General features: G+C 32.4%; 2 protein-coding genes across 7 annotated transcripts in view; both read left to right on the top strand.

Moving 5' to 3' along the window:
• The window catches only part of LOC144554684 (putative disease resistance protein RGA4), a 58373-nt gene extending 57193 nt beyond the window's left edge, over positions 1-1180 (top strand). For 3 of the 4 annotated variants that reach the window (XM_078303002.1, XM_078303001.1, XM_078303000.1), the window contains 2 exons: positions 526-633; positions 773-1180. The gene's annotated coding sequence lies outside the window, so the exon portion shown is untranslated. Of the gene's footprint in view, positions 1-105; positions 182-525; positions 634-772 lie in introns of all 4 variants that reach the window. The other variant, XM_078302999.1, reaches the window with a different exon arrangement.
• Positions 1-15278, top strand: part of LOC144554683 (putative disease resistance protein RGA1) — a 62617-nt gene that overhangs the window by 23576 nt on the left and 23763 nt on the right. Inside the window, exon 1 of one of the 3 annotated variants that reach the window (XM_078302997.1) lies at positions 10032-10518. The exons of the other annotated variants lie outside the window; for them this stretch is intronic. Within the exon in view, the coding sequence (XP_078159123.1) occupies positions 10159-10518 (360 nt within the window). The 5' untranslated portion in view covers positions 10032-10158. Of the gene's footprint in view, positions 1-10031; positions 10519-15278 lie in introns of those variants that run through there. 3 annotated transcript variants of the gene reach the window in all.

The following is a 15278-nucleotide window of genomic DNA, read 5'->3' as shown; positions in this document are numbered from 1 at the left end:
AATTTTCTGCTTTTCCCTATAAAAGACCTGCAAGGCCCAATAGAACATTATTTCTCTCCAATCTGTATAGAATGTTATGAACAATCTTTCTTGTTTGGTTTTTAGGGATGTAAAATGTGCTAACATATTGGTTGATGCAAATGGATCGGTGAAGCTCGCCATTTTTGGGTTAGCAAAAAAAGTTTGTGGACACTTTATAACTACATCATGTTGCCAGTCGACTATATATATGTATTAAGCTATTGATTGCTAAATATAAACGAGTTGATTAAGTACGTGATTATTTTATTTAACATCCAGAAGTTATCCGAAGAAAGTGTATAATGGATGGCTCCAGAAGTAATTTTTGCCTTTTGAGTTTGAGAAGTTTGAAATTTTGGAAAATATTTTTGATTCATTCATACCAGATATTCTCCTGTAGCTCTTCAACTTTTTTTGAATTAGTAAAAAATAAAAACAAATATCAGAGCTGATGCAGATAATCTTTTTTGTAATTGAGTTCTTTTTCTTTGTTTTTATTTTAAGGTTGTAAACCCTAAAAAAGCTTATGGGCTATCAGCAGATATCTGGAGCTTGGGTTGCACTGTACTTGAAATGTTAACCCGCCAGATTCCTTATCCTAATATTGAATGGGTAAGCACAATCTTTTCGCACACTCTATCTCATTATCTCTGTTTTTTGTTTTGTGGTCCTTTTTGTTTCAAAAACTAATTCACAGTACTACTGCAGTACATACATCATGTAACTTTATGTTTTGTTTTTATGTGTGTAGACACAAGCTTACTGCAAGATAGGAAATGGAGAGCAACCACCGATACCTAATTATCTGTCAAGAGAAGCATGGGATTTCATCACGCAATGTGTCAGACTAAACCCTGATGACCACCCATCGGCAGTAGAGCTGTTAGAGCACCCATTTACGATAACTTACTAGTCCTTACCTGTTATAACTTTTTATCTGTTTCTTCTTCTCACTCCAACAAACTTGCCTAAGTACAGGAAAAAATATCTGTTTTACTGTTTTACTTATGCTTTTGTATGTTTTTGTTGGGTTTTATTAGTTTTATTTTATTCAGCAGACCCCCATATTTTTTTTTTTCTTTCTATATTTCTTTGAGCGAACTAGCCTGGGACCAACATTTTTTGACCAATAGATAGAATATTTTTTTCATTTAATACATACGAGTTGTGATATAACTGATAATATGTTGATGAGCTCATATTAGGAACTTCGGCTGTTGGGCCATATATGTCTTAAATAACTTAGTTCAAATCATGTCAGATAACAACTGTACACTTGTACAAATACCCTTGAGTTAAGAATCAATCTTTCATCTATTAGCAAAAGACAACATTTTCTGTGTAAGAGGATGTGAGCTTGTAATGTGGATAAGAGATCTTTTATGAAAATTAAATAAAAATTGATAGGTTATAGACCTCCACCTTCCTATATTAAAAAAATAATAATAATAAAAACCCTTGATTTACACCTGCTCAAATTGTACATATTTTTTTTTTATCTTTTTCACTGTCTAAAGCCCCTGTGCAGTGGAATTATTGTTAAATTCCAAATGTGAAGCTGTTAGAATCATTTTCCATTTTCATTATTTCAGAACTTGAGAGACAGATCATGCAATTCATAGGGCAAAAAATGTATTCTCATGTGATTCGTAGTTCTGATCAAATTAATCATTTCAGTTCGGATCTCATTTACTCGGGAAATCAGTGTCACAGAGAGGCCCAACTTGTACCCCTTTATCCGGCTCAATGAGTCTGTATTGGGCCCAACAATGCGATCTAATGCGGCTCATATGGGCCTCAACTTACAACAATCTACTTATTTCTGGCCCAATAAGATGCACACCCATATGGGCCCATATATGACCGAGAAAATGAACCATGCTGCAGTTGTTGCAATTTATCTAAAAATCAATGTGTTATTTTTCTTTGCTAATTGTATATTCTGACATTTAAACCCGTAGCTATGGGCCTGCTACGAGCTCTATTTTTTACAACTGTTGGTTCGGAAGACGACTGCTACGAGCTCTATTCTGACATTTAAAACTTGGTGCTTGCTAGGACCGGCATAGTTGTTGATCGTTATGTCTCTTAGAAAAAGAATGCATATTAGTGGAGCTTCTTTTGTCAGTGCTGTGACTTACATTTTGTTGTATTACAACCGCCACAGAAAATCAGACGGAAGCGTTTAACTTTCAACACCAATATTCTAAGGTTTTACAAGTTTTAGAAGATTATGCTTTAAAAGTAAGAATTCAATAATTCTAATTCTGCCTACATATTAAGAGTACATGTGACTCGCTCTATACGGTCATTTTACTACATCAATTTTTTTGTGATTTAATCCAAAACTTAGAATTCTTAAAATTTCCACCGATCCATGGGATTTAACACCAACCAAAATTTGGATCGGGTCAGAATTTTTTTTTTTTATAAATTACTTATTAACAAATAGAAAAATAGATATAGTGTGAAATTTTGATGTACTAGAATGACTGGAACCAGTGAAATAAATTCGAAGTTTGGATCGGAATTAATTAATAGCCTATATTCAAATATTTTTTAAGTCGGATTTTTCGTACCCAACATTTTCCTCAAATTGCTGCTTGGTGTGTTGGTGCAAAGAAAAATGAAAAATGTTTGAATCCGGACCAATGATCCTGGTTCAAACTTCGAATAAAGGTCATTCATCCCAGTCCTTCTAGTACATCATTATCATTTCAGCCTATATAACACTAACTTCAAAACCTATCGAATCGACTTCAAATGGTGAATCCAAACCATTCAAACTATTCTACTTTATTGGTTGTGCAAAATTTATAATTTTTCAAATTTATTTAGTATCAAGTCAACTGGTCAAATATTTGAGTTTTTAAGTTAATTTTAATACATTGAATTTTCTACATCTTTTACCACGGTTTTTGATACTAAAATAACTCTAAAATATACAAAATTTGCATGTAAACGCGTCACTCATAATTTAAATTGTTTTGAACTGGATTAATCATTTGATGTCAATTTAATCAATTTTGAAGTTAGTATCATATGACACTGATGTCATACTAGTTGAACTCTTTATTAATAATAATAATAATTTGTATAAATAAAAAAATTCTGATCCGATCAAAATTTTATTGGTGTGTAAGCGTGGCTGCTGAAAAAAGAATCTTGAAATAAATTTGGATTAAAGGATAGTAAAATAAGACAAATGACAAATTTACCCTCCAACTATATTTACTAATTTCTTTAAAAACAAAAAGCTGAAGACGGACACCTGTCTTATAAAAGAAATTATAAAAAATGAGATCCAAAGTCTTCTGCGAGTCTCCTATTGCCCCAGCAATTTTAGATCAATGGGTCTAGGCGGAGTGATTTCCAATCTTCTCTCGCTGGGCTGAATTGAAGAAATTGATGAGGATTCTCGAGGGGATCAAGGCCACGCAACTCTCTTGAGCAGAGGGAGATCACCGACCAAATTACATTTCACGCAACTCTCTTGAGCTCCTTGAACCAGTGCTTCACTGACTATTTATCTATGTTGAAGGAGAAGCACTGGTTTAAGGAGTCAAGACAGTTGCGTGCAATACAGAGGATATATTGAATGAGTACCACTATCAAGTCTTTCGGGTACAAGTTGAGGAAGGAAATGATTCTCCACCAGATTCTTGTAAAAGGAAGCTAATTCAGGTAACTAAGATAACTGTAAAAGTGAGGTTCATTCATGACTACATTTCATGGGGAATTGAGAATTAAAATGAGGAGCAAGGAGCACTTTGGTGGACGTTGTTACCAGAATTGGATTCTTGAGTGTTTGTTTCTTTGCATACTTTAATTCATGGTATTTGTTTCTTGAGAAGATGTGGTGAGATCGGCGAGCTCGACAGGGAGGAGATCGGCTTAGCAGGCCTATCAGTAACTCAATTGCACCCAATGTCAATTGAAGAGTCCTAGCATCTAGAACAAATTAAAATTAATTATTTGATCCGACCATATTTTTTACGTTTTTGGATTTTTAAAGTTCAAATGATCGATCCAAACTATTAGATGTATCCAAATGATCAATCCAAACTGTTAAAATGTACTTGGAGACCAAATTTTACATTTTTGGAATTTTTTTTACTATTTATTAAGGCACTTTGAAAATCGTTAATCCAATAATGACTTTTGATTTTACTATTTTGTTAAGCCATTGTTGGATCAATAATTTTTAAAGTGATTTAATAAATATAAAAAAATCAGAAAAATGTAAAATTTGATCTCCAAGCACATTTTAATATAGAGATCACATCTAACAATTTTGATCGACTTTTTGAACTTTGAAAATTGAAAAACGACTGAGTTGCATAGACCTCAGAAACAATCGATTTGATATTAGCCAACCTCTTTCTCTATATATATATATAGAGAGAGAGAGAGAGATTGGCTAAGCTCAAAACATTTGTTCCTAGCATCCAAAACAAACGATTTGGTTTTCTGATTTAAGTCCGAACAGCCAAACCAAACTATTAGATCTTTAATATATATTAAAATGTGCTTGGAGACTAAATTTTATATTTTTTTGAATTTTGTTACTACTTATTAAAATGGTTTAAAAATCACTGTTTTTATATATATATTATCTTGTCGTCACTTCATATGTAACCCTCCAACATATATATGGATAATTATGTTGTTATTCCTTGTAAATAACAGTAACCTGTTTTTTTGATCCCAACCATTAGTCTTTGTGGATATTCATACAGAAAAAACAGTTAGAATCAGAATTCCGAGATCTATTTCCCCAAATACATATACTTTTTTTTAAATAAAGTGATCTCTATGACCACCGCTTCCACTACAAAGTTACAAAGTAATATGTAAATTGAAGTAATATATATGTTTAAAGAATAAAGAGATCACTAACGTTAGTCATCTTTGGCCCAGGCATGAAATCTTGTCGGCCAACGCAACTTTACAATAAATTATTACTTAAAATAATTTTTAATTAATTAAAACTAAAGTCGGAATTAAATCTATAGAAAAATAACAATTACATTAGTCACTCCACCAATAATTTGTTTTTCTACCTTCTCTCTCTTTGAATCGTTGCATATCAACACAATACAAGAGCAGAGAAGAGACTATAGAAATCAGATTTACCACTGGTTAAAATTGGCATTTACCACCTGTTCTTGTACCGCTGCTAATAGAATGGTTGCTGAAAATTAAATATAGATATTTTACAACTGGTTAAAAACCGTTGTTATAAATATTTTAAACACCTTTTTTTATTAAATAACCAGTGTTAAAACTACTTTTAACTGATTTGTATTAAAACAGACTTTATTCTTCGATTTTGTACATGAGTAATCACCTGACTGTATGAGTGATCAAGCTATGCTGGAAAGATACACGCTGGTAAAATCCATGATAGTTAATTGTATGGCATTTAAGAAGTGTGTTCCTTTTCAGACCATTGCAATTTTCACGAAAAAATCACGAAACAATAAATTTAGACCAGTCAATAATATAACATAATTTTAATTTATGAAGAGCATTAAAATGTATTTGTATTTGAAAAATAGGGGATGTAAATTAATAAAAGTAATTTTGACTCAGGTTTGTCCCATCTTTCCACATTAGTGCCCGTCCTAGACCGTTTAATCAGTGTTGAGATTCGTACAAAAAAAAATATTATAAACGATCTGGTAAATATAAACGGACAAGCAAATCTCGACGCATATCGAACTTCATTTCGTGAAAATTTGGTCTAATATTCATTGAACTCCTTTGCTTGATCCTTTCCTCAAAATATCACTCCTTTTGTCAGCCCATAGCATACAAATGAAGCCTGGAAATGCAACCTATCTAATTGTTCTTCAATAAATGTGCAGCTGAATTGATACTAAAATATTGCATATGCAGAAATGTTATTTCCAAATTTGAGCATGACTTTTCAAATACACTAGGTTCCAAATACAATATCAAGTACATAATGAGAATTATTATCAATTTATCATTGCAGTGTTATGCTATCCTATGCAAAGTTTCTTGATGCCATCACAAAATAGAATAGCTCCATTTAATATACTTGGGTAAATTATATCTGGGTCCAACATAAAGAACATAATCAATTGAAGAAAAAGGATTTGATACGACCATAATTTTTACTTTTTCAGTTTTGTAAAAGCAATGTATAACAATTATCTTCTCGTCACTTTATGTGTCACTCTCGAATAAATATACTTTATTAAAATAAAGTTATATTCTTGTCACTTTATTTTATAAAAATGATAAAGAGTTCACTAAGGCTAGTCATCTTTGGCCCACACATGATATTTTGTCAGCACTTCACATGATATATGCCTTACCCATATCTTTTAGAATGATACGCAACTTTACAATAAACTATTACTTTTTTTTTTTTAATTAAATCAAATTAAACTGAGAATTAAATTTATAAATAAATAACAGCTATATGTCGAAAAATAGAAAGAACGAAATTCTTTATCAATACTCTTCCTAATTTGTATCCTCCACCTGACTAATAAAAATGTTAAAAAACAAAAATACGAAGACAGACACCTGCCTTGTTGGAAAATAGAAAGAAAAAAAATTCTTTATCATGACTCTTATTAATTTTATCCTCCACCTGTCTAAAATGCACATATTTATGGAGTTGACTTGCAGTCTTCTCCCAGACTGCACTCCACCAATAAAAGAGCACATCTTTAGTTTTTCTACCTTCTCTCTTTCGATCGTTTCAAATCAACACAATAGAAGAGCAGAGAAAGAATTGGCAACTCTTCAAGATTGAAGACCCTTCTTCCTTAGATGATGCATTATTCTTCTGCTTTCGACTTTAAAAGCTTTCTCTTCTTCAATTTCAGAATTTGCACACTATTTTATTATAATTTCTGAACTTACACAACTAAAACATGCATACTAAATCCTATTACATAAGGGGTTTATATAGTAATTCTAATGGTGTAGCCAAGGCGATAATGGAGGCTATCTTTAGAATTTCGAGGTTATTTTTAGCCTCTAATACTACAAATAACATCGTCATATATAAACTTCCAATCATAGCAAGTCTGTCACGGCTGTAGGTTCGCCCTTCTAGAAGGTTGCTACTCAACGGTCGAGATTTAATCCAACCAAGACAGTCCACGGATCCAATCCATGTGCCTATGCGGCGTACGCGCTGAGCCCGTATACAATCTACTTCAATCCGCACGACACCTGACAAGCTGATTTTTTATGTGTTTTCACCATGTTGCATGTTGTGCATTTCGTTTGAGGTGTTGCATACTCCATATGATGCCTTATTTTGACGCTTTATTTAGAATTAGTTTAAATATGATATTTTTGCTCTTTTTTCGGTCTAAATACTCAACTTTCTCCAAAGCCTGCCAAAATAATCTAAAAACACGTTTGCGGTAAATAATTTGAAACAATGGCTACTTAGCATATGCTTTTTCGACATTTTTCGTACTTAAAAGTAGTGATTTTCATTATATAATTAATTAGCATTATCAGCACATATTTACTATAAGTTGTATTTGATATTACAAAAATAAAATACCTTGCAATTAAGAATGGACATTACAAATTTTTAGTTATTTTATCATCTTTTGCACTTCATAACTTTTTTTTGCATTTTTCCCATACTGACATGACCTAATTCGTACTGTAATGTTATTCTGCGTTCCAATAATCTGCACCCCTGCAGATTAATTTATTTATCATATAGTTTTTAATAAAAGTATTGAAGACTAATTATATATTAGTTTACAAAGTATATTTCATACTAATGGTGATTTCTTTTAAAGCTTGTATGTTTACAAACTTCCTCTACTCTTTCAATTATTACGTGTGAATTAATGACATATCCCTTAGATAGTGTGATTTATTTGGGATTCTCAGGATTATCTCTTACTTTCTCAAATTTAATAAGTGTAGTTGTGATCGAGTGCACTATTCTGAGTTTGTCCCATCTAGAATTGTCACCAATTCAACAAAATTTCAATTTTAAAGGTAATTTAAAATAAAATAATTAAAAGGTAATTAATCCTAATCATTTTTATTACAGAAAATATCTTCAAATTTATCAGGTCCCATGCATGCAAATAATCAGAGGCAAACACTGCCTGAAAAGCATCTTATCTTATTTCAAAAATCCCAATGTTAACACGATCGTTAGCATTAAATATTTTTCTCAAAAAAGAAGCATTATAATTAAAATTACAATTATACCATCAATCAATTCAATCCGGGTGTTCATGAGTAAGAAAAACAGTTTAAAAAAGAAGCATTATAAATAAAGTGGATATGTGTAAGAATTTATTTTCATTAATTCTGCTTGTACGGTCATGAGTAAAAAAAATAATTTCATTAGCTTATCAGAAAAGAATACGGGTTAAAACTATTTTATTTACCCTAGAGGGTATAATTCATAAATATAAAATTATATATATGTAATAAAAAATTGGCAATGCGTTTGTGATTATTACATACTCCACAAATAAAAAAATTTAGTTGTTTAAATTAATTTGCCTCTCGTTTTGTAAATCCTCCATAAATAAAAAAGTTTCAAACATACACTCAATTTTTTTTTAAAGTGTTTAAACTGTCAGAATTCTGAACGGTCCTAATTATTCTTATAAAACCATCAGGAATTTTGATGGTTCTGGATTTATTAAATAACCAGGAATTTAGAACCGTCAGAATTCCTAGCTGTTTGCTACAAAAATGCCCCACACAAACCCAACAGATAAAAAAAGAGAGGAGAAAATAAGCAATTTTGGAGGCAATTTTACAACCCTAAACATTTAATTTTGACTTCCTTCAATTTTTATTTGCACAAATTTTGATTTCCATCAGAAAATTCTTTGAGAGTATTTGGATTCAAAATATGAAACTCTTTAGCAGAGCTGCACAAACTCTTAACCCTAAAAATTCTTATTTCTTTTTCTGAATAGAGTGGAAAATAATTATTTTAGAAAAATCTTCTTATAGTCTTTCCAAAATATTTACCAATGTTTTATGAATCTTGAAGGAAAAATCTTCTCTTTTTTATTTAAATGCACACTAAATTAATGTCTTTTTTTATTTTAAAAATCAATAGCTCCACAAAATGCCCATATATATATATATCTCGCTTTTAACGTAATGTGTATTATTTTATGAACCTTTTTATATTTTTTTTCTAACTTAATTTAAAAATATATTGTCAATATATCCATTATAAATGAATCCCCATGTATTAAATGTTTTAAACTCCCCTCAATGATATATCTCACCATGCTAGCATCATCTGTCCAGTCTAGTGTGCTAATTTGCTTCTCTTCTTATTTTGAAAAAAAATGTGTTTGTTGTTCCTAAAACATAATAAAGTTAAAATTATGAACTCATTTGATTATAACGATATTTATATGTGTCTACTAAGATTTTTTTAATATTTTATTTAAAAAATATTATATTTTTATTATTCATCAATTATAAATAATTCAGCCAATCTGAGACATCTGACATTATTTTCTCCTTTCTCGTTTTTTTATAATTGAGCTGTGAACGAAGCAGACTATCATTTTTTTTTGTAAATAATGTGATCTCTATGATTATCATTTCCATTACCAACGCCCACAGAAATTACAAAGTTTTACCAAAGCATGATCAAATCTCTTCAAGTTCAGAAAACTAAGTACAGCATTATATATTCTTTCCCAAGTAATAAGCACCAAAGGAGGGTACGAAATTTATGTGGAGCGTCAGAAGATATTTCCGTTGCCTATGTGACATGTCTTTTGCAATGATTTACAAAATATTATTATTTATATAAATTTTTGTTTACTCAACTAAAATTAAATTGAGGATTAAATCTCCAGAAAAATATTATTATATGTTAAAAAATAGAAAGGACGACATTCTTAATGACTCCTATCCATTTTATTCGACACTTGCCTTAGAAAAAGGTAACCAAAAAAAAAAAAATTAAGACAGAGACCAATGTTATAAAAATGCATTTATTTAATGACTCGACTCTGAATCTTCTCCGAGTCTCCCACTCACTTTTCCCATAATTAGCTTTTCTTCTCTCTTTGCATCGTTTCATATCAACCCAACAAAAGAAAAGAGAACAGACTTAGCAATTTTAGATCCATGGATCTCGGTGGTACGATTTTCAACCTTCTCTCTTTGGGCAAAAAATTGCTCCCGGCTGTGGCCGCAACTGCACAATCTCCGTCTTCTTCCTCCTCTCCTCCAGTAGATCAAAACCACCAAATTGAAGCTGAATTGAAGAAAATGATGAGGATGATGGAGCGGATCATGGCTACGCTGTATGATGCAGAGCAGAGGGAGATCAGAGACTCGTCAGTCAAGCTGTGGTTGAAGGAGCTCAAGGGTGTTGCTTATCGTGCAGATGATGTACTGGGGGAGTACAACTATGAAGTCTTACGAGCACAAGTTGAGGCAAGAGATGCTACTCCACCAGATTCTCGTAAAAGGAAGCTAATTCAGGTAACTTATCTAAATACTTTTTGCCCAATTGTCTTAATATCAGGTTCAGGTAAACCCATATAGAACAATGTACCAGCTGGAAATGTGGCGTGCCATCCGAAATATCATAAGTCCATAAAAACCACATTGGAAACTGCAAATATGTAACTCTTATTATCTGTGTACATGGGCAGTTTTTTTTTTTTGAAGGTTAGTTGGCAAAGTGCCAATCTAACAAATATATTATAAGAAAAGTTTATTTACAATCCTTAAATTTATACACTGACCTTTGCGGTCATCTACCCTGCTTGCCTACCCATCTAATTCTATTTGTCGAAACTTGCCTGTAGCATTAGGCTATATGCACTCGCATATCCCCTACCGCTACCCCTCTCTTTTGCTTCCCAATTTTTATGCATTTTGTATCCAATCATTGATTTCTAATACCGTGCTCGTAATGACCATTCCCACTGGTCTATTTTTCTGAGTAAACAATCTTTTGTTCCTTTCCCTCCATATTGCCCATGCGCCTGCAGCCCATACCGTATCCCAGTTATGTTTATGCCTCCCATTCAAACCTGATCTGATTTGGAGCCATATATCCGGTAAAGATTTGCCTCTAATTGTTTGGAATCTGATATTGAATTCCCCCATGATCCCTCTCCAGAAGGACCTTGCATAGTGACATTCCCACAGCATGTGTCCAGGTAATTATGACTTTTCAGGTTCCATCTGGCATGCTCGATCAAATTCAGCATATAAGAAGCATATTTGATGAGATTGCTAATGATCGGATAGCACTTCAACTATCAGAGCAAGATGGGCCCATGCGCTGCAACAATGAATTGCAAATAGCTCCAACTAGCCACATTGTATGTCAGTCGGATATCTTTGGTCGAGAAAGGGAAAAGGAGATATTGATTGATTTGTTGTCCTCTGAATGTGATGTTGTTTCGGTGGTGACAATTGTTGGTATAGGGGGCATTGGCAAAACAACCCTTGCACAACTTGCCTACAATGATCCAAGAATCCGACAAAGGTTTGATAAATTTGGGTGGATATGAGTACCAGAGGATTTTAATGTTGAAAGGCTCACCAAGGAATCATTCGAGTCTATTATAGGAAATAAGTGCGACCTTACAAATTTGAGTTATATGCAAGGGGAAATTCAGAAGGAGATAAGTGGGAAAAGGGTACTTTTGGTTCTTGATGATGTCTGGAATGAGAATAGAAATCTTTGGGATTTATTTCGGGTTCCTTTTATGTCAGCAGCATTTGCAAAAATTCTAGTTACTACAAGGAATGATCATGTCGCACAAATCATGCAAACAGAGCCAACATTCGACATTGGGTGTTTGTCAGCTGAACAATGTTGGCGATTGTTTGAACATTATGCATTCGGTGGAGTAGAGCAGAAAAAGAGCCCAAAGTTGGTAGAAATTGGGAAGCAAATCATGAACAAGTGTGGATTGTTGCATCTAGCTGTGAAGTCAATTGCTAGCCTTTTGAGACATGAGGGTGGAGAAAAGAATTGGAGGGATATATTAGAAAGTGAGCTATGGGAGTCTGATGTTGAGAGAGAGATAATATCACCTCTTCAAATAAGCTATGCACGCCTTCCCACATACTTCAAATAAGCTATGGTATGTCCTAGACGTACTCCTAGTTCCTATTATTCTATAACAATTATCCAAATCTGTTAATACAGTGAAAATAAAAAATTTCAATTAAGAATTTAAAATGGCCAAGATTCCTCAATCTCAGTAAAGTTTAGCGTGGATATTGTAAGGATTTTCATTCACTAAGATTTATTTATTTAAATGTTCAACACTTTTAGTAACTCCTAAAAATACTGGTTGCATCTCTCGCTATCAGTGTTTCAAAATGCATATTTAAACATATAGTTCAATTTTACTGTTTTTATTTTTTATTTTTGTAATTTTAACAAAGAATATAGTAAGATAAAGTTTCTATTCATCAGAAGGATTAGTGATTATTGTCTCATTGGTTGCAGTTCTATGAAGAGGAACCCTTCCACGATGGTATTTTTTATTTTGTTTTATTTTGTTTTATTTTGTTTTTATTATTATTTTGTTTTTTTTTTGAGAATTGCCCATAGGCCCCACACACTCAAACATTTTCCTGCCTTTGGCAGGAATGCACCGTGCATATCCCTCGGGAGAGTGGGGTCCCTTACCATCTTCTCTATTCAGTAGGTATGTCGTAGTTTAAGGGAATGGTGCTCTTGCAATAAGCATTACTGCATTAACAACAAGGTACTTTCTATTATTTAATTTGCTTTCTTACCAATAGATATTTCTTACCAATAGATATTTGATACAATTACCATAACTATGATTTGCAAAGAGGGGCTTGTGTTTCTCTCTTGGATTTTTTACTTGAATCTGAAAATTAATGCGGATCATAGATTTTAGGCTCAACATTTACATTCAGGAGATCTGATTCGCCATTTCCTCTAGGAAGGAAGGGTAATAAAATGTATGTAATAATTGTGAATTCCATTTGCTTGTTGTAATAAAATTTGTCATATTGTCCTTAATGATTAGTTGTATGCTGGTAAATGTAGGCAAGTGACGTGCTACTAGTAGAGCTTCTACAGAAAGACGACTCGCCATATCTGAAGAGCTAGGCAAGCCCTGCCCTGGTGGACTGTAAGACTAATAAATTCCTTTTTCTTTTATTTTATTTCCAAAAGTTGCTTTCATTGTGTTGACAGTCCTTATAGGTTCGTTCAATACATCATGTCTAGTTCATACTATATACTAAGGAATATTGATTACTTCAAAAATCAAAACATAGAAACTGGAATTCACAAAAATTGTTAAATTCTAACAATACTGATTGGTGTCAGAGGTAAATTTAAATAAATTAATAAGTAATTTTTTTAGTTGAAATTGATCGGATTGAGCTTTCCAAAATCAAAGTTTGGTCATGATATAATACTATGTTTCTGTTCCCGAACCAGATTTCTTCTTTTTCTTGTACGAATATATTGAATTTTTTCCTGTTGCTTAATCCCTTTATTTTTTGTTTCAATACCCTATGTCTCTTTTTCTTAATTTTTTTCTTTAAAAAAAAAAACTCAGTGTGCATTGAATTGAAGTCTTCCTGCACACAAAAATTAATTTTCCGCTTTTCTCTCTTCCACCTCTAATTTTCTCCTTCTCAGAATGAAAAATGGTACTGAAATAGGCCATTAGTTGTGTATGAATTCCTTTAATTCCACTAGTAGTCAAAATCGATCTTAAATGAATCAGCTTCAATTGATATATCAGTTTTTTTTTTATTTATTTATTTATTTATCTATCTATCTATCCATCTATGTGCATTATGTACAACTTATTTTATTTGTGGCAAATCTCAATCAATTTCAGGTTAGCAACTATTGACACCTACAACAACTGTTATAACGGGGTCCTGATGACAAGGACGAATGCCAATATGCCGATATTGTTTTGATTTTTGCGGATTCACAACCAATTTCAAGTTTATTCTTTAAAATAGTGCTCCATTGATCCAACAATATATAGTTTGAATTTGAATTAACTGAATTGTATTCGTTATTCTTTGATTTTGTACATGAGGAATCACCTGACTGTACGAGTGATAAAACTATTCTGGAAATTAGATGCATGCTGGTAAAACCCATGATATTTAGTTGTTTTGCATTTAAAAAGGGTGTTCTTTTTCAGACCATTTGTAATTTTCACAAAGAAATCACGAAACAATAAAATAGAGCAGTCAATAAATATAGTATAATTTTAATTTTATGAAGAGCATTAAAAATCATAGAAGGAAAACTCGGCCGTACCGGACCGGAATCAGTCGATCTTGATCGGAATCAGCCGATCTAGATCGGAATCTGGCTGTACCGATCCAATTTCAGGTCGAGTTACACGGTATATGAGCCGGCATTAAAGCACTCCTGTCAGGCCCGGTTAAAGAGTTTGAGCCGGGCTGGCTACTGGGCTCCAAATCTGGTTACTTTGGGCCTTCTAGCATACCAATACAATATAATGAAGGGCCTGAGATAGTAGTCATAGTAATAGCAATCAAGTCAAAGGCTATATCTTCAGTAAATCTAAGTGACTTGAAACAATTGATACTTTCAAGATCATTATGCATTGAAATAATTGACAGAGTGTATTTAGCTTCATGCAGCGGACAAATCATATACAGAGTTGTTTTAACTCTATTGTATGTGCACTGCATGAAGAAGAAAGTGCTCTGTCAATATCTTTGCCAAATAGCATATCACTGCAGTTTTCTAGTACAAATAATCAGTAGCTTAAAATGAAATTCTTAAACATTATACTATCATGTTAAAAAAAGTTAAAACTGATACCCCTGTCGTATATATTTCTCAATTTTTGTTATTTAATCAGGCAAATTAGATTGGAAATGCAACCTAATTGTTGTTCAATAACTATGCAACTGAATTGAGACTGAAATATTGCATATGCAGTAATGCCATTTCTTAATATGAAACATGACTTTTCTTTTGCAATAGGAAAATAGAATCAAGTACATAATTGCAGTGTTATGTTATCCTAAGCAAAAAAATATGATGCCATCAAAAAATTGAACAGCTCTATTTAATGTACTTGCTGGGAAATAACGCTGAAATAATTTGGGTCAAACATTATTTACATGGGTGGTTTCGCAGTGGTAAATTAATTGGAAAGCCCAGCATATGGAAGACAAATTATTTGATCCGACCAAAACTTTTACTTTTTCATATTTGAATATGAAAAAGCAAT

Source organism: Carex rostrata, chromosome 5 (assembly GCF_964058835.1).
Source record: "Carex rostrata chromosome 5, lpCarRost1.2, whole genome shotgun sequence".
Lineage (NCBI taxonomy): Eukaryota > Viridiplantae > Streptophyta > Magnoliopsida > Poales > Cyperaceae > Carex > Carex rostrata.
The sequence above is the reverse complement of the archived record's forward strand: the minus strand, read 5'-3'. Positions and strand labels throughout refer to the sequence as shown.